This window comes from Paramormyrops kingsleyae, chromosome 7, assembly GCF_048594095.1.
Source record: "Paramormyrops kingsleyae isolate MSU_618 chromosome 7, PKINGS_0.4, whole genome shotgun sequence".
Lineage (NCBI taxonomy): Eukaryota > Metazoa > Chordata > Actinopteri > Osteoglossiformes > Mormyridae > Paramormyrops > Paramormyrops kingsleyae.
This window is the reverse complement of record NC_132803.1, coordinates 21,665,537-21,691,322: the sequence shown is the minus strand read 5'-3', so window position 1 is coordinate 21,691,322 and position 25,786 is coordinate 21,665,537. Positions and strand designations below refer to the sequence as shown.

Here is a 25,786-nt window from a genome sequence, read left to right as displayed (position 1 = left end):
TGAAAACCACAACTGGATTGGTACCATCTCCCACATAAACCTGAAAATGTTGCAAAGCGAGTAACAGGGCAGAGTTACAGAGAGACAGAGTTACGTTCATCCTCCCAAAAAAATTCTGTTCTTAGATAAACCTTGTGAAGAGGTACCCTCACAGTACCCAATTCAGTACCTTGAACCAGGACATGGCTACAATAGGCCGAGTTAGAAAAGGGCAATACAGTATCATGCATAAACGATTGAGCAGCACCAGTGTCACGCAAGATAGTCACAGGACTCTTCACATCAGTTTCACTAAGCAAAACAAAACCAGTGAGCACAAATGGCTGAATGGCGGATTTGACAGGGCAGCAAAGTATTACACAGGTCTACAAAAAAAAAATAAAAAATTCAGGTGCCAAGGTTTTTTAATTGATTTAGGGTATTTTGAGGGTGCTGAATTCAAAAGTCCCATTACTTTTGCTGAAATGGTTCTAGTTTTTTAGATAATGGACATCCATGAAAATAATGCATGTATAAGTTTGTCAACCCAGTCTTGGTTTATACCCAAAAAGTTCTGTCTTAATAAGTATATAAATACATATAAAAATTATGACTTCATCAAGAAGAGCCTGCATCAACAATCCCAATTTTACTAAATGCATGAATGACACTGAGGCTTCGGCCTGGAAGAGTTTAAGTCTCTGTCGTGAAGAACTACTTGGGTAATCAGAGCAGACAATTATGAAGAATTGGTGCAAGATATGCTTGCTAACTTCAGAAATTTGGGAGTTAATATGAGCATAAAGATCTCCATAGCCATTTAAACAGATTTCCAGATAACCTTGGAGACTTCAGCGAGGAACAAGGTGAGAGGTTCCACCAGGATATGAAGGTGATAGAGGGATATCAAGACATATAGGACATACACATGATGGCAGACTACTGTTGGAGTCTCCAACGTGATTGTCCTGATGACACACATAAAAGGAAATTGCATAAACAGCGTTTTTTGAAGCATTGACATTAATAACAATTAATAACTAATTAATATTGTATTAATTAATCAAATCATACATAATTTTTTCCTGTCACTGTTAGACTGTTTACTTACTAATTGTAAGTAAAATAAAAATATTCTTGCAATTCTGAATGCTTTTCAAACGTGTTGCATTAATTAATTAATTAACTATTAAATATCTCAGAAACTAGAGCCAATCTGGTAAAACCGAAGTCATATTCTTAATCAGCACCATAAACCACCTGGAGAGACAAACAGAAACAGATAGCACCATGAGATGTGATGGCAGCGGAGTCGGGGTGAACAGAGTTCTGTGAGTTAACACAAACTCATCAGCAAGGGTAGCGGCTTCCACAAGAGAAGTGACCTTCTGTTAATTTATTTGCACAGATGAGCATTGTCGAGAAGAAAAGCATTACTGTAGCCTTTTAATGAAAAAGTTACTGTCATTACAGGAGGTTGTGAATGATATCTTCGATTATAAAATGGCATAATAAACAACTAATTAGAGGTTTTTTTAGTTGACTTAGAGCAAGAAAATGAATTTACAGCGAGCGGCTGCTTCTGCTGCACTGGAGACTGGCGACTTTGCCTTTAAATAGAGCGATGATGTCAGGGGAGGCAATCCGTGGCTGGGGGGCAGTTTAGAGCACAACACCTGTTAGCTTCAGGCACCAACATCGATATTTTCTCTTTCGAGGCAACTGGGTGGAACTGACGGAGACTGAGGGCTAGGGAGCAAAGCATCGTCCGGAACTGACGGAGACTGAGGGCTAGGGAGCGAAGCATCGTCCGGAACTGACGGAGACTGAGGGCTAGGGAGCGAAGCATCGTCCGGAACTGACGGAGACTGAGGGCTAGGGAGCGAAGCATCGTCCAGTGGGTTAGCACCGGCAAGAGCTAACGAAGCGGCGGAACAAGAAGCACCAAGGGACGAGCTTATATTGTGAGGCTGAGGGATGGGCTGTAGCTGGCTCATTCTCACTCATTCTTTTGCAGGGCAGCCTCCCTATCCACTTCCATCTCCAAAGCCCTTACCCAAAGGAGTTGAGTTTGGTAATCTTGCCTCTTGATCTCCAATTCAAGCTCCCTAAGCCAAATCTTAAGGAGGATGTCCTCCTTGGGCGAGCCGGGATCCCTGGGATCCATGCGTAGCCGAGACTCCGGACCTCCAGCTTCCGCCGTTGTAGGCAACCGGATCAGGCAAGGTGCAACACCCGAGGGAGCTCCAGGCTCTGGCAGGATTCCCTGCTTGACCAGTTCGTCCAGCAGGACCTGCTCAATCTCCCATTTCGAGGCATTGACAGCCTTCCTGCAGCAGTCAAACTGCTCCTTTGTGGGGCACAGGGTGAACTCAAGCAAGTCGAACTTAAATACTAAGTATTTAAGTATTACATACTAATCCTAATCACCAGGAGTTCCCCCTTAAATATGAATCCGCCAAACAAACCTGAAAAGACACACAAAGGCTGGGTGACAGACAAAACCCAGGGACGATCCCACCCATCCATTCGATGATTGAAAACTGACAGCACGTAATACTAGACACTTTTCTGGTGAGGTTTGTTGGTCTCGCCAAATTGACACAGATGAGACACTAAGTACTTAAGCACAAAAGGCAGAAAATCATCTGAAATCAAATTGATAATCAGTCTATTTATTCTCTAGTCCTGCACACAGCTCAATTACTGTAATCCTTAAGAAATATCTTTTAAAATATCGAATTTAAAAATCAATATTTGCACAGTGGTTTCAGTAAACATTGCAACGCTGTTTTTTATAAGGAACAATTTGATATTAGGGGTACAGATAATTATCCTAGCACTGGACCAAACTATGGATTAACCAAATAATTTATAGTAATAGGACTTGCCAGGAAGTGTCAGTCACCTGTGTTTGCCCTTAACTTTGACTTGATTAATCTGGCAAAGCCAACAAATGCTACTCTTTTTACTTTCCAGAATCTGAAAATTGAGTGTTTTGAATGTTCCCTTTTTAATGGAAAAGTATAGTCAATTGTAGCACAGACTGAATTTCACTAAAATCACTGTGAAATCTGATACCGTACTGCTCTGGTGGGCGAGTGATATTGGCTTTATAAATGACAAAGAAATATTATCTGTGTAAAAGATCATCTTAGTTTCTTGCATAAAATGTACGTGCCATAAATGCCCCAGCACTGCTCACATTGTTTAGTTTATATTTTAAGAAAAATATATATTTTTAAAATATTCAATTCATTTTTATATAGTGCCTTTTTATATAGGCACTTTACATGGATATGTTGTGATACATTAAACATCATTAGAGAGAGTAACACAGAGCGGGGAAAAGGTCAGGGATCCGGGCAGCTCGGGAGCGGGAACGTGGCATCAGGTACAAAAAGGGGTGGACGATCCACTGGCGGCTCCAGGAACAGAAGGGGTTTATTAAATAAAACAGAAGACACTACAAACACAATGAAACCAAAAGGACCACGAGGGGTCAAAACTAAAGGGGATTAATTAACAAAAACTAGGAAGGTAAACAGAATACAGATCTAACCAGTGGCCTGTGGCCTGTACTACGAAGCGGGGTTACTGGCTTATCGGGGTAACTTGTTGGATTTAAGGTAGTCTGGGCAAAATGTAAGTGAGCGAATATGAAGTCCATTTAAACTGTGGTACCTTAAATCCGACAAGTTACCCCGATAAGCCAGTAACCCCGCTTCGTAGTACAGGCCACCGTACTACGAAGCGGGGTTACTGGCTTATCGGGGTAACTTGTCGGATTTAAGGTAGCACCGTTTAAAACTTTAAATGGACCTCATATTCGTTCATTTACATTTTGCCCAGACTACCTTAAATCTGACAAGTTACCCCGATAAGCCAGTAACCCCGCTTCGTAGTACTGGCCACAAGCTTAGACAAGTAGCAACAACAACACATCACACACACACAATGAAGCACTCAGGAACTAAACAGAAGCAGGAACTAAAATACTAAAGGGGTAATAAGACTAACACAGGACAGGTGAGACTAATTAACAAAGACCAGGGAAACAGGGCACAGGTGAAACTAATAACTCAAAGAAACTAAAAACAGGCAAACTAAGAACTAACCTAGGAAACCAAAACCAACACTAGGGAATTACAAACAGGTAAAGACAAGCAGGGGCACAAGGAACAAAACCAAATACAAAAATCACCAGATACAATAACTAGAAACACTAAGGAGCAACATACAAAAACAGAAGGCAGGATTCAATCACAGGACAGAAGGTACACAGACAACCACATGCTCAACACATTGAGCCACAAGACCAGACAAGCAACAGGGGAGAACAAAGACTAACATAAAGAACGGGATGACCAGCAATGCCTGCTGGCCAAGTGGGGAAGGGACACGGTAGGACCACAGCAGGGGCTGACCCTGACAGTAACACAGAACGGAGAAAAGGAAGGAAAGAAATTAAAGAAAGAAAGCCAGACAACAATGGAGGAGAGGAACCAAAAACTCCCAAGGAGAAAAAACACACTTGGGGTCCAAGGTCAACTGGCCTCTGCATTTGTCACGCAGATCTTCAGATGTGACAAATCTGCATCCTTCAAGTAAGAAGCCAAATGTAAACTCATATCATTAAGAACATAAGAACTATACAAACGAGAGGAGGCCATTCGGCCCATCGAGCTCGCTTGGGGAGAACTTAGCTAATAGCTCAGAGTTGTTAAAATCTTATCTAGCTCTGATTTAAAGGAACCCAGGGTTTTAGCTTCCACTACACTAGCAGGGAGACTATTCCATACTCTAACTACACGCTGTGTAAAGAAGTGCTTCCTCAAATTTGTTTTAAAATGTTCTCCCGCTAGTCTTTTTGTCTACTTGCACCAGTTTGCTTCTGATTGTTTTGCAGCCCATAGAGGAGAATACCCTCTCGTCTTGTGGGCTGTATATCATGGCTTTGGCAGCTTCATCCGCAATGTCTTCATCAAGTTCCACGTTCTGATTGGCCATCTCTGCCAGGGCACACATGCGGACGTGTCTGTATTCCAGAGGTAGGAATGGGATGTAGAAATCAATCAGGTATTCATCAATCAGGCTGCTGTGCAAGAACCCACCTGGAGAGACATACAGAAACAGATAGCACCATGAAATGTGATGGCAAAACAATACAAAGGACTAGCATTCCACGGAGCATGTCCACAGCTGCGTGCCGAGTGCTTTCTAGGATACACTTCAGCGTAACTGAGCAGCTGTACTGCATAAGAGACGAGGACATGTGAAACATTCACTGAACAAAACCCCCAAATCCAAAACAGGGCAGCACATTGGCTACATCAGGGAATCCTTTCAGTAGCCACCCGGCAGAATGTCAGTGATACTATTCATCAGGATCAGTGGGCCTCATTCACTAATGTTTTTTTTAAGAAAAGCTGACTCACACAGTCTTCACAAATATTGAGAGAGACATCAATGTTTTATCTGGGATTTGTTCTTAAGTAAGAATAGAATTTACAGGAGCACACCCATGCACATTTGAGTGCTGAGAAGTTTGCATAAAAGAATTGCTTATCGTGTTTTCTTCTATCCTAGTTGTATGATATTCTAAGATTTAAACTACAATAAAATGATCAGTTATAATACAGTAATTCATTTACATTTGCAAACTTGACATTCACGGTTTTGATTATTTTCGAGTAGGCCTTGAGGATTTTAACAAATATTCTGGAGCTCGCTGAAAGATCGCAGAAACACACAGATGACAAGTAAGCCAAAAAACAATACTGAAAATGATACAGATCACATAAAATCATTTAATATATAAATATGAATAATACATAATAGTAAAAGTCTTATGTTGGACATGCTACACATATTTTTCTTGCGACCAGCCAATATCATTATTACAGAATTAGTAACAGCATCCCATACATCTTTGTGTTATTTTATATCCACTACTTATGCTACTAAATATGACTCGTTTGCTGTTCAAGCATAGGAAACTTCAGTAGGTTCCACAGTCTTTAGATTTTCATTTGGGCATTCCTGACTTCTCTCTCAACTTTAATTATTAATTTGTATTTGTGATTTCTTTGTATGCACACTAACCCTGGAAGGGTTCAGGCTCTTTTATTGGAATTGGCAGGATATTGATCTATGCTAATTAAGAACAACTAGCATGTCCTTTCAATTTACAAGGAGAATGGGATTCATCATTATAAAAACACATTTACGAACAATTCTGGTGTCTGAATGCAGGGTCAGGCCTGGGGCAGGGTGGGGGGTCAGTGTCCAACGGAGATGTGATTATGGACTTGAAACAGCTAATTTCTAATCATTCACCCAGAAGCTTAACCTGCTAAGCCACACACTGCACCCCAAAATAATAAGACACAATAAAAATAAGAAATGTACTAAAAAAATAAGAAAACAAAAAGGACAATAAGTACGGAAGTCTGTAGAGGACATGCATAAACTTTTTTTTTTCTTTTTGTTACCTTGTTACTTATGTTTTTCTTATTTTTTTAAGCCGACATCTTTCAAACATCTCCCGGTAACCATGGAGACGTCCCGGACACTCTAGTTGGTTGGTAATGAAACTGACTACTCGTTCAGGCGCACTATAATTTCTCCGACGGTATAGCTGCAAATTTCTGAGGCTCCTTCTCAAATGACGAACACTAATATGACAATTTTCTGCCACCGACAGAAAGTGTTATCTCCTCGTATCCATGATTTGGTGCAATATATCTCGACTTTTTCCCACAGTTTGAAGTCTAACTTGGTTTTACAAACAAGTGCAATATAACCACTTATGATATTGGTGCAATATACTTTTACTTTACTGTGCAATATACACTTTTACTTTTCTTGTAACTTTTGGACAAAGGTACTTTAGATTCCTGTACAGAGATTTTCTATCTTATTTTATTTTTATCTTATTTATTAGAATGTTTAACAGTGCCACAATTTGTTTTATACTTCATTCCTATTTTTATACTTATATTGTATTGTTCGTGTCTTCGTGTTTATATGTGATTGTGCAGTCGCAATGTGAGCAATTTCCCACGGGATTAATAAAGTCTTCTGATTATGATTCTGATTGTGAGTGGGACAGTCCATGATCAAAGTAAAATCTGATGCATTCCTCCATGAGGATAATACTAAACCTGTCGCGAGATCATGGGAAAGTGATATGGGTTATGTCGTGATCACGAGAAAAATAAGTCGTGATCTCGAGATAACGAAAAGAAAAAAAAAAGTTTATGCATGTCCTCTACAGACTTCCGTACACTAAGAGTAAAAGACAAAGTAACATACTGTACTGGTTGTTGAACACCTCAAGAGACACATTTTCTTCTAGGTCTGACAGTTGAATTTCTTCCCGATCTTTTCCATTTTTCCAGAATTCGAAGGCAACTTGCTTAATTCTCTCTCCACCTGCCTCACTGTACAAATGATAAGAAACCAATTATACTGATTTTCACTGAACCTAGCAACTGAACTCTTAAATAAAAAATACACATGAAAATGCCAAACCTCAAAAACAAACACAAGGGGGTCACATGGCTCCAGTGCAGAATGGCGGGTTGAGTAAGACGCTCCATGCAACTTAACATAAGACTTACTCTAAAAACCCTAAAACGAATGTAAACTTTAAGACTGTTCAGTGAGATTATGTCTACTACACCAGTGAGTAAACAATGCAACATTTTTTACAAGAAAACACAAAACTGCAACAGAAAAACCGAAATTGCTAACTGCTGAAATGGGTTCTGCTAATATGGCAGATCTGACGAGTGTTTTGACTGAGCTCAAAGCACTTCGTACAGAGTTCAGCTCGAAGCTGGACGGGATTGAGAGGCACATACAGTAAGTGACGTGTCCAGTTCTGTAAAATCTCTGGAGAATAGTTTGTCTGTAGTTAAACATGCTGTTGAATCAAATGAGAAACAAATCAACGAAACAAAAAGTCGTATCACAGAGCTGGAAGCCGAGCATAAAAACAGGGTGTCCACGTTAGCAGCAGCGACCAAATGGCTTGCTTACCTAGAAGCCAAGATGGACGACCTGGAGAAACCGAGCAAGGAGAAAGAATCTTCGACTCTTTGGACTCAAAAAGACAGCCAAGGGTTCATGTCCTCTTTTTGACTTTGTAAACACCATGCTTCCACAGTGGCTCGGAATGTCATCGGATGTATCGTTCACGCTGGAGTTCATCGCACGCTAGCTCTAATAAAGCCAAACCAGCATAGAGGTGTGCTCGTCAGATTTCTTAAGTTTCAGGAGAGGGAATCAGTCTTTCGCTCCTTTATGAAGTGCTTCGAGAGACTGGTTCTCCAGCACATCAAGGACTATCTCCCCCAAGACTTCGATCCCTACCAGTTTGCATCCAGGGACTCCTAACAGATCCACAGAAGATGTCATCGCCGCAGCTCTCCACTCTGCACTGAGCCATCTGGAGCGGCAGCAGAGCTACGTCCGGATGCTCTTTGTGGATTACAGCTCGGCGTTTAATATAATCATCCCTGATATTCTCATCACCAAACTGGTCACTCTAGGCCTCCCCCCTCTCACATGTGTCTGGACAAAGGACTTTCTTACCAACTGACCCCAGATTGTGAGACTCGGCCCCCACCTCTCCTCCATTCGCACACTGAACACCGGATCCCCACAAGGCTGTGTGCTGAGCCCCCTCCTATACTGTCTCTACACCCACGACTGTAGTCCGGCCCACAGCAACAACCTCATCGTCAAGTTTGCTGACGACACCACACTGGTCGGACTCATCTCAAAGGGAGACGAGGCAGCTTACAGAGAGGAGGTCCTGAAGTTGACAGCCTGGTGTTCAAAGAACAACCTGGCTTTGAACACCAAGAAAACCAAGGAGATCATAGTCGACTTCAGGAGGCACAGCACCGACTTAGCCCCCCTCTACATCAACGGCGAGTGTGTGGACAGGGTCCACACCTTCCGGTTTCTCGGCATCCTTATTTCCGCTGACATCTCCTGGACAGACAACATCACAGCAATTACCAAGAAGGCTCAGCAGCGGCTACACTTCCTGAGAGTCCTCAGGAAGCACAACCTGGACTGCAACCTGCTACTGACCTTCTACCGCTCATCCATCGAGAGCCTGCTGACGTACTGTATCACAGTATGGTATCACAGTATGGTATCACAGTACTGTATCACAGTGTGGTATCACAGTATGGTATCACAGTACTGTATCACAGTGTGGTATGGCAGCTGCACCACAGCAGACAGGGAGAGGCTTCAGAGAGTAGTAAAGGCAGCACAGAAGATCATTGGCTCCCCTCTCCCCTCCCTGACGGATATTTACACCTCCCGCTGCCTCAGCAGAGCAAAAACGGAGCCCAATGAACACAATTTGGACTTATAGTCCTCTTCCTTCGCATGTCTGAAAGTTCGTAAGTTGAAAGTTCGTAAGTAAAGGAGCGTCTGTAGTTAGAAAGTATGTGTGCTATTCAAGTGTTACAGTTGCGCAATACTGACAGAGTCTAGGGTTCAGTGTTAATTTTGACAGCAATATTTTTTTTTAGTTTTAGTCATAGTCTTTTGACTAAAATGTAATTTAGGTTCAGTCATAATTTAGTCATCTAAATTACTTTAGTTTTAGTTGATCTAGTCAACTAAAATTAAAAGTGCAAAGTATATGTTATGATCGCCCAGCGGGCAGGAAGGCAGCAAAGCCGTGAAGTCGGAAACCGGGGTTTATTGGCACAAACGGGGCAGACAGCGACGAACATCAATGACCGATCTAGGGAAAATTAACTCAGACGCGGACTATATACAGTACATAAGACAAGCAGAAAATAACAGGCAACAGGTGATAACAATCGGGGTAGCACGCGTAGGTAATGAGGGGGCGTGGCACACACGAGGATCGTACGAGCAGGTCATGACAGTATAATGTTTAAAGTTTCCCTTCGATTTCTGAAAGTCATTATGTTCACCAAGATGAAATGAAACCAATGTTAAGGAATGGTGTTAAGGTCTGACTGTGCAGTACACAAATACCAAATACACAGATTTCATTCTTATTTGAAACACAAACATATGTATATGTAAACTTAAACTGAGTACTGTAAAATCAGTAGTGCCATTAGTGCAAAAGTAAAATCACTTCAAAGAAAAAGTGCATAGGCTATAATGCCACCAGGTCTGCTCTCTCTGAATATTAAAATAAAAAAATTAAAATTTATATTTGTAATATTTTTATTTGCTATTGTTCGCTGTTAAATGTTTCACCTGAAATTCTCAAATATGTTCAAAGAAAAAGACCAATAATGGTCTCAGGGATTTATACCCATTATCAAAAAAAAAATTCCAAACATTAAAAACACACTTGGGGGTGGCATGGTGGTGCAGTGGTTAGCACTGTTACTTCACACCTCTGGGACCAGGGATGGCGTCTCTGCCTGGGTTACACGTGTGTGGAGTTTGCATGTTTTCCCCATGTTATCATGGGGTGTACTCTGCTTTCCCCCCACATTCCAAAGACATGCTGAGGCTACTTGGAGTTACTAAATTGCCCATAGGTGTGAATGGTGTGTGAGTGTGCCCTGCGATGGGCTGGTCCCCTGTCCTGGGTTGTGCCCATAGCTTCCGGGATAGGCTCCGGACCCCCTACAACCCAGAAGGATAAGTAGTTTGGAAAATGGATGGATGAAAATATACTTCTCAATGGCATCACTAGCAGGAAGTGCAACCATTCTATTTCAGCATTTTCAACAGCAAAATAATTACCCCAAGGCTACAATTCTATTAGTGTATAGAGCCAAAAATCAACTCTCCTCTCTTTCAGGTGATTTCATGTTCGTTGAATTTTCCGCTTTTTAACAACTATATAAAGTAATGTTATATGTTATATAAATCAACTCCGGTGAAACAAAAAAAGATGTACGTTTTCAGGGTTGCCAAATCTCAAGCTTCTGGTATGACACTCACGCTTTCAGACTCACGCAGGAAATCTTACAGCAAATCTAAATTATACCATTATAAACCTAAAATTAGCTACATCCAAAGTGTATTTACACGGTTAAATACAAAAGCATACTATTTACAAGGTAAGAACATGTTACATGTGTGCAGACAAACTCAAACAGAAAATCTCACTCCAACCAGCTGGCCGAAGTTGGCAAACCTGCGTTTTATTTGAAATGAAACGTAAAATGCACTGTTTCCCCCTGAAACGTTACGTTTCATAATATGTTTCGAAATAATATGACCGCCCATATCCTACTCTAATAGCGATTGTGGTAAGTTCGTATACATTTACATTAAAACGAGACTTTAATTTTATTACCAGTGTGGGATTATGAAAACCAATACTTAAATCCATGAACACTAAAATATGTGACATAAAAACGTTTGTATTAGGGTTTTACGGTTTACGTTAAGCACGTACTTTATTCAAATATGCACAATTTTCACATTTTATTTTATCTAATTTTGCAATGCAGCCCTACTTTTAAAATGTCCTTTTAAAACTAGTAAATGAGAAAACATTATACATATCGAAGTCATACATATATCTTCAGCTCTATGTCACTTGGCAATAAATATTGTTAAAACAGTTTTTGAATTGTACTGAATTAATTTGATTTGACAGTCAGATATTGATTACATGCAGTGTTGATACAACTAACAGGCTACTAAAAATAATACCCCTGTATGCGAACTACATTAGTTCTGATTGTATCTCGTCTCTGGCAAACATTTTCGTTTTTATTCGTTGACGAAAGTGTCAATACACTTCGTTATAGTGTTAGGCCTCGCGAAATCATTTTTACTTAGTTATCGTCTCGTTTTAGTCGGAAAATAAAGGTCGTTGACGATAACGATGACGAAAAAATTTCGTTAACAAAATTAACACTGCTAGGATTATGTTCAAAGATTGTTGCACGCGAGGTCGCGCTGTTGCTGACGGTTGCCATTAGTAGTTTAGAGATCCATGCCACTAAATGGTTGGCCATGTCGTTTGGGGACAAGGTCTTTACCTGAGGGCTGGGGGGAGGGTTTGATGTCTTTGGTTTGTTTGGTTTTTTCCTTAATGGTGGATGTTACAATTGTTTTTGTAAGTTAATATGGCAAGTTCACTTAATGTGGTTACATGATGGAACATAAAGGGGATAGGCCATCCGATAAAACGGAAAAGCGTCCTTTCATTTTTAAAGATAGATAGAATTAACTGATATATCATTGTTACAAGAAACTCACCTATCTAATATAGAAGATCAAAAATTGAAGCGAGACTGGGTGGACCAGTATTACTTCGAGCTTTACTACACAACAAGAGGCACTGCCATACTAAAACTGTTTCTCTATTTAGTCAATATTGTTCAGCTAAGGGGATAATAGCTGGGGATTTTAACTGTTGTATTGACAGGACTTGTGATTGGTCTCAGTCCCTTTCCAGCTATGAGTCCTCTAGAGCTTTGCAGTTAGTTATGGAGGATGTTGGTTTAGTGGATGTTTGGAGGGAACTTAATCCTAGAAAACGTGCACATGATTACGCATTTTACTCATCAAGACATAATTCTTATTTACATCTGGATTTTTTCTTGCTTCCACAGCAAATGCTGGCATCAGTGGAAGACTGTAAAATTGGCCCTGTTCTAATCTCTGATCATTCTCCAGTTTACCGTAGTCTTTCTTTTACTCAGCGTATACCTAGACATACATACTGGGAATAAAATTGCTCCATTCTTAAAAACGTAGAGGCTTGCGATAAAATTAGAGTTTGGATTAAGCAGTATATGGAAGATAATGCTGCATCAGAGATGTCACCAGCAATAATGTGGGATGTGGCCAAAGCAGTTATCAGAGGCCATCTGATATCATATTCCTCTGCAAAGAAAAAAGCACAATTAGAATGTAATCAACAATTTATAACGGAACTTGCGCATTTGGATCAAGAACATAAACAGAATCCCTCCCCAGATAAATTGAAACGTTTAAATGATCTCAGATTTCAGATAAATACCTTTCAAACAGAACAGGTCAAAAGCTTATGTACTTCACTAAACAGAAATATTTTAGATTTGTAAATAAACCTAGAAACCTAGTAAACTTCTATTACTTCATTTGAAAAAAGAACGCGCTTATCGTTCACAGCTATTTGTGACTCTCAATGTTAGTTTACGTATGAGGCAAAGAGGATAAATGACTCTTTCGTAGATTTCTTTAAGTCACTATATGCTTCTAAATGTCCTTCTGATTTAGACACTATTACATTTTTAAATTCCCTAACCCTTCCAAAACTTTACAAAGATCTACCTTAATTCCCCCTTTACTACAGAGGAGGTACAACAAATCATTCATTTTCTTTCTTTGGGAAAGGCACCACGTTTAGATTGATACTCAACTGAGTTCCATTAATGTTTTTGGCCTCAAATTGAACCTTTGTTTATGCCAATGCTCAATGACTTTTTTAAAAATGGGACACTCCCTGAATCTATGGCATCAGAATCTATCTCCTTAATCCATAAAAAAGATAAAGACCCTACTGATTGTACATCATATCGGTTAATCTCGTTACTTTCAGTTCACTTTAAAATTTGAGCTAAATTAATTGCAAGAAGATTGCAAAAGGTTTTACCTTTCCTGGTAAATCCAGATCAGACTGGTTTTGTAAAAGATTAATACAGTTCAGATCATTTTCACAGACTTCTTAATATTATTGACTATTCAAATCGTAATAAACTTAAAACTTTAATAGTATCCTTGGATGCAGAGGTGGCTTTCGATACAATAGAATGGACATATCTGTTTTCTGTATTAGCTAAATTTAATTTGGGTGCCACATTTATAAATCGGATTAAGTCCTTATATAGAAACCCCAGCGCACATATATGTATGAATGGTATCTTTTCAGAGAGGTTTGAATTGTCTAGAGCAGGGGTCTCCAACTCCGGTCCTGGAGAGCTACTATCCAGTAGGTTTTCTATCCTACTTGGCTTCTGATGAGCCACACCTGTTCCTGGTATTTACCTGAGAACAGGTATGACTCATCAGAAACCAGGTAGGATAGAAAACCTACTGGATAGTAGCTCTCCAGGACCAGAGTTGGAGACCCCTGGTCTAGAGGCTGTCGACAGGGTTGCCCTCTGTCTCCTCTTTTATTTGATTTAATCATAGAGCCTCTGGCAGAGGCCATACGGGCCAGTCAGGCTGTTTTGGGAGTTGATATTGGAAGTATACAAAATAAAATCTCACCATACGCAGATGACATCTTACTTTATCTTTCGGAACCAGAGTTTTCTGTACCTGCTGTATTAGATATTATTTAAAAATTTGGGGAAATTTCTGGATATAGAATCAACTGCTTGTCTTATGGGTTCACCAAAACCCAGGGAACTGCAGACTATCTCTCCTTTTGATTGGGTACAGAAAGGCTTTAAGTATCTAGGGGTAAATGTATCCCCCAATATTGAAGATTTGCTAGATGAAAATGACCACTTTTTCATAAGGTCATAGAGGACATTGATAGATGGAATCTGTTGCCTCTTTCTCTCCTTGGTAGGATAAATTCAAATTAATATTCTACCAAGATAAAATTATCTAATTCAATCTGTACCTTGTTATTTAAGCACTTTATTTTTTAAACCTATAAACGGTTTGACTGGACTCGGCTAAAAGAAGACACCTCATCTGACTGCATTCTGCCACAGTACGCTGAGGGCACGACGGGCAGGTAGGCACTGGAGTCCAGGAATAGGGGTAAAACTCGGTATTTAATGTAGGGGAGACACGATAACGAACACTAACGAGGCTGAAACGTCAATGACAGGACTAGGGAAACATACTCTGACAGGGACTTAAATATACAGGACTAATGAAAACAACTCGAACAGCTAACGAGGGGACGCGGCACACAGGAGGATCGGATGAGCAGGGTGTGACACATGCATACCAGAGGAATCAAACAACAGAAGACAAATAAAAGGTAGAGGCAGACAAACAAAGGAATTCTGTTTAGGTTACTCACCTAAGAAAAATGAAAATAGCACGTCGATAGGACACACCATCCAGGTTGTCATAGTAATCCAGGAATGGCTTAATACTGTCAATAAGTCCAGGGGGCATCTTGTTCATTTCATCAAATATAAACATAGAGCGATCACAACTGGACACATTCCCTTTTACCCACTGCTGTAGCTGGGTCTACGGAAACACCATTGGAAAGCAGGAGAAATGCATGTCAGTGAAAGCCTGGAGAGAGTCAGGATGGACACGTGCACTACAATAATGTGAAACCTGGAAGTTATCATAGCTTGATTGGTACTGAAATACAAAATCCAAATTCACAGTCAACTACAGCCACTGCGTCACATGAGTAAAGAACAAATTCAGCAGGGGTTATGTGTAATATCTGCCAATATTACCCCCTTGTTCTTACTTTGTAGATGTCAATTTTACTTTTGTGTGGAAAGTGAACAGTGGCCACGAACTGGTGCACAAAGCTGCTGGACATCCCTTTTTTGTAGATATTGGAGGCTATGAGTTGACTGACGAAGCTCTTCCCAGTTCCCGTCCCTCCGTGGAGTGAAAGGACAAGAGGCTTTTTTGGAGTCTTGTTGTTTGCAAAGTCGGTAATTGCCTTCAGTAAAACCTTTGACGCTATGTGCTGCCCGAAGAACTTCTGTTCAAGGTCGACTTGGAGCCCTGTGAGACGACAGTTGTGCAATTTATAATCAATGACCCATTCAAATAAAGAACTATCAATCACCTGTCAAAGATGACACTGGGTATCATAAATAACAAAATATGCATTTAGCTGATGTGACTATAACATTTTATAAGATACGAGGTAGCGTTAATGTCAGCAAATAAATAAGTAGCCTACTTAATACGGCCGCTGCGATTAGCCGACGCTGAAAATGCGTATAGCCATCAATATTTTAAATCGACGTCTTTTTTATTTTAATGAAAATAACATGATTACTAAAACGCTTCAATTCAACATAACAAATATTTTCCTTTAATATTACTACGTAATTGTGTCGTTTAAATTAACACAGAACAAAGAGTTGGTTTTACACTGTGCAAAGTTACAGAGGCACTAGCGCTATGCACTAGCGCCTGAAGAAGAAGTCACGCGCTATTCTGGATGATGGATCGCCAGCGTATAGGCAAAACCACCATAAGCGCTGTCTATTCATGATTATTAAATTATCATTAGTACAGAGAGTTTTTAATATCTTTTGTCCTTGCAGCCGTTAAATGCACCCATTATTGAAGCCATAAAATTATCAGCCTGCCACTTTAGAATCTCTATTGAATAAGTGTTTGAGCTAGAACATATTTAAAATCTAGGCTTATTCTACGTGGATTGATGATGCCAGCGTGTTTCTGCGCATTGGGCTTGTTGGGAACAGTTTTATTATCGTTAACTGAAACTGAAACGAAAACGGGCACCAAATAAAAGAAAATAATTCGTGAACTGAAATAAAAATGAAAACTATATTTATCAAAAAATAACGTGTCGGACTTAATCAGGAAAAAGTAGCACCACACCACTAACATCTTTTTACTTTTTTATTCACAATTTCTCATCTTTTAAAATACATTACAATATGTAGCCTTATTATCTTATTAATACTTTAGGCATACTACTAATTTGCTTATCGAATTGTGAGCGAAAATAATGTCCGTTTAATGCAGAAAAGCCCATTATCTAAAGCCCTGCAATAACATTCTTTGTTGTTGTAAAAATAAAATTAAACTAGACGGTCTATTTAACTTTCCGGAGGAAAATATATGGTATAGTACGTGTATATAGTGACCTACCGCAAGCCACCCATAGCTAACTTCTTAAAAGTACAAAGACGGCTTAATAGGACAAATAAAACAGCTACTTATCTGTCCTCTAAAATATCCGGCTGGTGATTATACCCACCCGTTGAATTGAAATCAATCCACGAGTCACCGCATGTTTCTTGAAAAAAACTGTATGTAGTCTTCCCTAATTTTGCAATTTCTTCCAAAACTTTTCTCGCTTCTGTAAATGATTCAAATGCATTTACCTTAACGAAAACGGCCGGTAGTAAATACAGTGCAATGAATGTTTTTTGCATTTTTATGGTTTACAATACATATTTTTAAATAAATTAATCAGTATACGCCGTGCATAGACAAAAAACAGGTGCGTAAGCGGGGAGACAACTGGTGCAATTTCCTGTTCTCACTAGTGACGCACCGATTGTCATACCGGTGGCCTGTACTACGAAGGGGGTTTAACCAAATCAGACTTAACCCCGAGGTAATTTGCGAACGCGAGGTTAACAAAATCATGTTGACTCCATCGGGGCTAATCAGTACTACGACGCCAGTTAAGAAGTTGATTTGTTAAATCGGTGTTAACTGCATTGGAGTTTGTGCGCGTTCACATATATGGAGCACGTTCGGCAACGCAAGGCACCGTTTGACTCATAGCGCGATCTCCATATGTTTCACGGAGGAAGACTGCATGCTAATTATGCAGCGTTATGAGGAGTTTAAATCAACCCTTTAAAGAAAGTCCAATACCACTGCAGGTAACAAAAGCAGACAGGCTTGTTGGCAACGTATTGACGACAAAGAAAATGCATACGTACATTTTCACGGTCATAAAACGTGGTCTAAAATATCCCGAGTATTAGACAATGTAGTGTTTTCTGAAAATAATTGAAATACTGTTAATAAATACAGAGGCTAACAGATGCGACACAATTCAGAAGTCACCTATTATATGCTGCTAAGTAATATAATGCTCCCTGAAGTTCCATTACTATATGTTACTCATAATGAAACCTAATGTTAACAATAACTGATCCGATTTCAAATGCAATAGTAGTGGAAAGCGTTCGTCGCAGCAAGTCAAGATGAAATATAGAAACATCATGTCAAGTGGTAGGGCTATGTATTTATATGTCTACTCATTATGAAAGATTTGTTGTGTCTAGCCTCCACTAATAGCGTGTTTCTATGTTTTACAGCTAATAATAAAAGCTGTCTGTTAATATGACACTTAATAGAAGGTGAGCCACTGTTTAACAAACAATTAAATGATTTACAACAGGACAAAACGAAAAAAAGAAGCATATGTGTAGTGAGAAAACGACTTGGAACCTGTCACCGCGGTTAAGTTAGCCTCATATTCGATATTCAGTTTTCTGGCTTTAATATCTTTGCGGAATTAAGTAAGGTGGCCGTTTTTAATGACAGAATTGTGATGTCCAGTACACAGACATCGATGCACACCGATTATTTTTCCGCTTCAAAACATTTTGTGATTTGTGCCAAATCATGTTAATCGCTAATATAATATAGGTCCTTTCAGTTGTAATGATATATGGTGGTTTAGTATTTTGGGCTCATGGCGACTGTTGCACACCCCTTTGTTTCCCAGATTGCTTTACATGCAAATTTTAATTAATTTTTGTATCCGTATACTGTGCAGTCGACAATACATGAATGGGTTAATATCTTTAAAACTAGACAAGACAGGCACATCTAGTGAAGTGTGCTTTGATCAGTGGACAACAGGGAACAATGCACACCCCTTGGGTTTTCAGAATAACTTTCTCTGTAACAGTTATTAATGAATACATTGAATGCATATGATATGCCATTGCTCCATTTCATACATATTAACAGAGAGAGCCCCTCACGATTCGCGCGCCAATGTGGTACGGATCATCCAGGTACGCCGGCATTGTTTTCGGAGAAATTGTAGTGGGAGGGGCGGTGCTCATATAGGGCTGGCTTACGCGGAAACCTCGACTTAAACAAGAACAAAAACTGCTCGGAGCAGTTTTGAGACTTAGGGTAAATTGCCATAGCAACATGTCTCGACTAAAACCTACCCACCTTTCGTAGTACGGGTTAATCGCGAAGTTACACCACACGTCATCAAGTTACTCGCAAAGTTACCCCGATAAGCCAGTTACCCCGCTTCGTAGTACAGGCCACGGGAGTCACTAGTGGTACGCGGGTGGATCGATCCAAGTATTGATAATATCATAGGGTGACCAGATAATCCATGTCAGGGAGGACACTTTGAGCTACTTCGGGTTTTACAAACTACTTTCAAATTGAAAGGCTCCTGTGCTCGGCTTAATAGTTCAGCTCTTCTTGTGCTTTGACTGGTTTGTTTCCTTGACTGAAAAACTCATCCAACTGTTTCACATTAGCATTAGTGACACATGCATGATTATAGGAGAATGACCAATCAGCACACAGCAAGAGCTCAGTGCTCAAGTGAAATCCAGGTCCTTTTAATTGAAATGGTAATTTACAATTCCTGTCCTAGCTCGGAGTGTCCTCCCTGACATGGATTATCTGGTCACCCTATAATATCGGTAATAATGTTGGTATCGATATTGATCAATACTAGTTTAATAAATGAACTCCGGCTGTCTGTGTAAGCGCTGCTGCTGACAATTGCCGCTCCCCGCGGTCACAGCGCAGAACAGGCTTTGCTCCTCTTGTGTTTTGATGTTGTACCGTCACGTGACTCAGCGGCGCCTGGCAAGCAAACAGGCGCAGTTGCACAACACACGGACAATACGGAGCATAAGAAATTATGGCAGAGAGAAAGAGGAGTGCTGTGTGGCTTTTTTTTAGTTATAATAAAGTATTTATTTACTTGTAAACTTTGCCCAAATCTTGTTCTGACTAATTAATAAAAAATCACAAAAACACTTGAAGGTAATAAACATTAATTCAGCTTTAGCAATTTGATGATGCCAGACATCCCAACCTGCAAAAACTCATTTCAGGGAGGTCCCCCCCCCCCCCCCCCCGCCAAGAAGGGAAATGACTTTATTTCACACAAGAGAATTTCTACATTGGCCATATGTATAATTTTTTGTTAATTCATTTTTTCTAGTCAGCACACTAAATTTCGAAGGCTCCACTGAACCGATAACTTCGGTCCTCGAGAAGTTAAATAAAAGCCCGCCCGCGCTGAAATCTGATTGGCTTATTTTGCTAAGTAGACCAATCAGGATGCTGTCTGTCTAGCACGGGCTACATGAACAGGCACACACGCAGGGATCCATACATACGCACGCTCTCTCTCTCTCTCTCATTCCGTCGTGCGCGCGATTTTCTCAAGTGCGCGATGGACACGTTACTGTCTCGCGCGCATGCTCTTGTGTGCTTGCTCTAGTTTCCGGGACATTTTATTCAATTTGCGGGCATCAGGGAGCCGCTATCAATATGCGGGAGACTCCCGGAACTTCCGGGAGACTTGGGATGTCTGTGATGCTTCCACCATAATTATTAAAAAGTATCGGTATTTGTATCGGCGATACTGGCCCTGTATTGGTATCGGATCGATACCAGTGTCCTTGTACTACGAAGGGGGTTTAACCAAATCAGACTTAACCCCGATCGAGGTAATTTTCGAACGCGAGGTTGACAAAATCAGGTTGACTCCATCGGGGCTAATCTGTACTACGACGCCAGTTAAGAAGTTGATTTGTTAAATCGGTGTTAACTGCATTGGAGTTTGTGCGCGTTCACATAAATGGAGCACGTTCGGCAGCGCAAGGCACCGTTTGACTCATAGCGCGACCTCCATATGTTTCACGGAGGAAGACTGCATGCTAATTATGCAGTGTTATGAGGAGTTTAAATCAACGCTGTAAAGAAAGTACAATACCACTGCAGTCAACAAAAGCAGGCAGGCTTGTTGGCAACGTATTGACAACAGAGAAAATGCATACGTACATTTTCACGGTCATAAAACTTGGTCTAAAATATCTCACGACCGAGTATTAGACTATGAAGTGTTTTCTGAAAAGAACTGAAATACTGTTAATAATTACAGAGGTTAACAGATGCGACACAATGCAGAAGTTACCTATTATATGCTGCTAAGTAATGTAATGCTCCCTGAAGTTCCATTACTGTAATGTTACTCATAATGCAAACCTAATGTTAACAATAACTGATCCGATTTCAAATGCAATAGTAGTGGAAAGCGTACGTGGCAGCAAGTAAAGATGAAATATAAAACATCATGTCAAGTGGTAGGGCTATGTATTTATATTTCTACTCATTATGAAAGATTTGTTGTGTCTAGCCTCCACTTAATAGCGTGTTTCTATGTTTTACAGCTAATAATAAAAAGGTGTCTGTTCAATGACACTTAATAGAAGGTGAGCCATTGTTTAACAAACAATTAAATTATTTAAAACAGAAGCATACACTGAAAAAAAAAACTATTAACATTTACTTAGAAAAATCCTCGTAAGTTTTTGCACAATGAGTTTCTAATTAAAATGTACTACTATAAATCTAGTAAAACTCTCTTGCATTTATCAAGTAAAATCTAAATGGGTTTTGTAAATAAATCTTACACTACAGAATGAATTTTTTTAAAACATGGTTATGTGATATAATGATGTGATTTTTCTTATTTCTTCCTGTGGGTGGTTCATAAAGACACCGAGTAACTATTATGTGTGCTGATCATTTACAATAATAGATTACTTTATTAAATGTTATTTATATTTTATCTGTTGTATCAGTATATTAATTCTTTTTACAATATAATGATTAAGTATTCTATTTGTGTAATAATTACTACATTTCTGAAATGTTATTGGATTAATACGAAAAAATAAATATCAAAATGACAATATTTAACAACAACCTTTTTAATTCACAACTTTTTTGTCCAAGTTTTACACTTGAATAGTATGTTTTTTTTTTACACATGAATAGTATGTAAGGATAGTGAAATAATGAAATAAAGAATAATGAATAAGAAAAAGAATAATGAAACAATGATAGTATTATCATACTATTACAAAGTCCATGCCCTACCTAGAGGCATTCTTCTTAAAGTGGGACCATCACAGAACATACCATATTGTCCTGAGGTAGAACATACCTCATTCTGTAAGATATAATTATTGTCACAGATTTTACAAAATAGTGACATTGACCAAAATAACACTGGTACATATTGATAGAAGAACAAAAAAAAAAAAAAACAGTCTGGGGTCTGCATGAAAATTGACTTCCAAAGCTGAATGGCAAATAAAATAAAACACTCTGAAAAATGTGCAGGTGTTACACCATAATAATACTGCTAACTAGCATAAAATGCTATAATGGCAATGGAACACAACTTAACATATGACATTTTGTTCAGCTTAGGTTTTGGCCAGCAACTTCATTTTCAGGGTTTGTACTTTGGGGGATAGCTTTATTGCATCTAAATCAAAAAAAAGTTTTTGAAACACTTCAAAAGTGTAACGCAGTGTTGGAGGATAAGCAAGATTGAGGAAATATATTAGACCCATTAGCAGTATACAAGCCTTTGCAGGATTTCCACATCCATTCACAATCTCCTTGCCATCAAGAACAATAGAGACATCCACAGGATCTTCAGCATAGGAAGCACCAACAAGCAGGATCTTCATGTTGTGCTGCCAAACATCATCAAAGTTGTCCACCTACATAAATAGTGTAGGAAGGAGGAAGAATTACTTATCCAATACTCAAAAGTTACCAAGTTTAAAGTAAGAAATTATATGATCGATCGATCGATAGATAGATATGACTTTATTTATTATTTCATTTGCTTAGAAAACAACAAATGTTTACAGTTTAATGCTTACCTGACTCAAAGTATAAAATCTTGGTGGTCCTAGTCAGGATTATTTTGCACTCCCCTTTTCTGAAAGACACAAGATTTAGACAATTTGAAAATGGCTAATGAGATCATCTTTGTTGTGATTGTGTGACCAATCTGTTAAAACGGTGTAGTTTATATGTGTGGACATAAAAACAAGGCCCATGCACACCATCCTTCCTATATGTGAGTCCTTTCTATGTTGGACTTAATAATACACAATACACTGGTTTGAAACTGAATGTACACGGATTGAAACAACTGAAACTAAGGCATTACAAAAAAAAGCCTATTACCGAAGTGCCCATTTTGTTTAGCTTAGTTACAAGAAAGTTAGACATTCGTAATGAAAGTCATGATGACCGAGCATTGTGTTGATACAAAAAGTGCTTCAAATCAATTTACCGCATGAGGGGCTTAACGGGAACGCGGTCCTCTGTAACGTAACGTTAAGTTTTTAGAAAGGAGAACAAGCTCTTTCCATACGAAAGAACAGACATTCACGTACGGTCTCATAACATTTCTATAAACGTGTAATCTGCCAAATAGCCATATTTGTGTTTTATATATTTCGCTGTTATCTTCACAAGATTTAAATTGGAGCTTCAGTGTTAGACTAGCTAACGTTAGCTAGTTGCTTGTAACGTTAGCTAGCTAGTTCTGTACACTCTCCTTGACTGAATTCTAGCCAACCATTAATATACAACTGTAAAAAAAAATAAAAATGAATGCATTATCACATGCCAAACAAAACAAAAAGTAGTTACTTACCTTAGTTCTTACGTTGCATCGCGCCCAAACAGCTCCGACTGAATATCATGGTCTGATTAAGAAAGCACTAACGGAATCCTGGGTTGAAATGGTCCCACTGCGCATGTGCCAATTCAAACTTGAGCTTTTTTGATATTTTGGAGTACATTTTACTCCAGTTTTTATAAAAAGTTGTAGTAAGAAAAAAACAGATTAACACTATAATTAGAGTAACTGTTACAGTTAATATACAATTCATTATTTTATGTGATTAAATCACATATTACTCCACAATTTTACATGAGAAAAATTAGTAAACATTGAGTTCTAATTTTACAAAGTAGGAATTATGCAGTTTTATACAATAACATTTAGTACACCCAAAAGTCATTTTTTTCAGTGTATGCGTAGTGAGAAAACGACTAGGAACCTGTCACCGCGGTTAAGTTAGCCTCATATTCCATATTGGTTTCTGGCTTTAATATCTTTACGGAAGTAAGGTGGGCGTTTTTAATGACAGAATTGTTATGTCCAGTACACAGACTTCGATACCGCGGTTAAGTTAGCCTCATATTCGATATTCAGTTTTCTAGCTTCAATAACTTTTCACGGAAGTAAGGTGGGGCGTTTTTAGTGATAAAATCGTGTTGTCCAGTCCACAGACACGATGCACACCGATTATTTTTTCGCTTCAAACCATTTCGTGATTTGTGCAAAATCGTGTTAATAGCTAATAAAATAGGTCCTGTCAGCTGTAATGCCATAGTCGGTTAGCATTTTGGGCTCATGGCGACTGTTGCACACTCCTTTATTTCCCAGATTGGTTTACGTACGATTTTTAATTAATTTTTGAATGTTCGAATGTATCCGTATAATGTGCAATGGGACAATACATGAATGGGTTAATAACTTTAAAACTAGACGAGACACGAACATCTAGTGAAGTGTGCTTTGATCAGTGGACTCTGGGGCACAATGCACACCCCTTAGATTTTCAGAATAACTTTCTCTCTAACAGCTATTAATTAATGCATTGCATGCATATTACATGGCATAGGGGCAATGCAATAAAGGGTTAATAGCTCTGGAACAAAATGGGACAGCCATGTCCTATGAAGTGTGCATGGATCAGTGGACTCTGGGGCACAATGCACACCCCTTAGATTTTCAGAATAACTTTCTCTCTAACAGCTATTAATTAATGCATTGCATGCATATTACATGGCATAGGGACAATGCAATAAAGGGTTAATAGCTCTGGAACAAAATGGGACAGCCATGTCCTATGAAGTGTGCATGGATCAGTGGACTCTGGGGCACAATGCACACCCCTTAGATTTTCAGAATAACTTTCTCTCTAAGAGCTATTAATTAATACATTGTATCCATATTATATGGCATGGGGGCAATGCAATAAAGGGTTAATAGCTCTGGAACAAAATGGGACAGCCATATCCCATGAAGTGTGCATGGATCAGTGGACTCTGGGGCACAATGCACACCCCTTAGATTTTCAGAATAACTATCTCTCTAACAGCTATTAATTAATGCATTGGATGCATATTACATGGCATAGGGGCAATTCACTAAAGGGTTAATAGCTCTGGAACAAGAAGGGACAACCATGTCCCATGAAGTGTGCCTTGATCAGTGGACTCTGGGGCACAATGCACACCCCTTGCATTTTCAGAATAACTTTCTCTCTAACAGCTATTAATTAATACATTGCATGCATATTACATGGCATAGGGGGAATGCAATAAAGGGTTAATAGCTCTGGAACCAATTGAGACAGCCATGTCCTATGAAGTGTGCATTGATCAGAGGAACCTGGGACACAATGCACACCCCTTAGATTTTCAGAATAACTTTCTCTCTAACAGCTATTAATTAATGCATTGCATGCATATTACATGGCATAGGGGGAATGCAATAAAGGGTTAATAGCTCTGGAACCAATTGAGACAGCCATGTCCTATGAAGTGTGCATTGATCAGAGGAACCTGGGACACAATGCACACCCCTTGCCTTTTCAGATTATTTTTGTCTGTAATAGTTATTTGTTAATATATTGCATACACTTGAAGTGCAATGGGGCAACACAGTAAAGGGGTAATAACTCTGAAACAAAATGGGACAGCCATGTCCAATTGAGTGTGCTTTCATCAGTGGAGTCTAGGGGACAATGCACACCCCTTGGATTTTCAGAATAACTTTCTCTGTAACAGTTATTAATTAATACATTGTATGCGTATTATATGCTATTGCTCCATTTCATACATATTAACAGAGAGAGCCCTTCATGATTCGTGCGCCAATGTCGTACAGATCATCCAGGTACGCCGGCATTGTCTTCGGAGAAATTGTGGTGGTTGGGGCAGTGTTCATATGACGTGTGCGCAT

At 39.3% G+C, this 25,786-nt stretch overlaps 1 protein-coding gene and 1 long non-coding RNA gene across 2 annotated transcripts; both read right to left on the bottom strand.

The window, feature by feature from the left end:
• Positions 1-3,877: 3,877 nt before the first annotated feature.
• On the bottom strand, positions 3,878-17,161 carry LOC111841857 (torsin-1A-like). Its single transcript, XM_072713845.1, has 5 exons — positions 16,901-17,161; positions 15,401-15,666; positions 14,990-15,165; positions 7,297-7,424; positions 3,878-5,093 (listed from the first exon to the last, which is right to left on the bottom strand). Exons 1-5 carry the CDS (start codon positions 17,076-17,078, stop codon positions 4,825-4,827), a joined length of 1,017 nt encoding a protein of 338 aa, XP_072569946.1. The 5' UTR covers positions 17,079-17,161; the 3' UTR covers positions 3,878-4,824.
• A 4,473-nt stretch (positions 17,162-21,634) lies between these two features.
• Positions 21,635-23,639, bottom strand: LOC140592023 (uncharacterized). Its single transcript, XR_011992246.1, has 3 exons — positions 23,405-23,639; positions 22,620-22,678; positions 21,635-22,454 (listed from the first exon to the last, which is right to left on the bottom strand). It is a non-coding gene; the product is annotated as an uncharacterized lncRNA (long non-coding RNA).
• Positions 23,640-25,786: the final 2,147 nt, after the last annotated feature.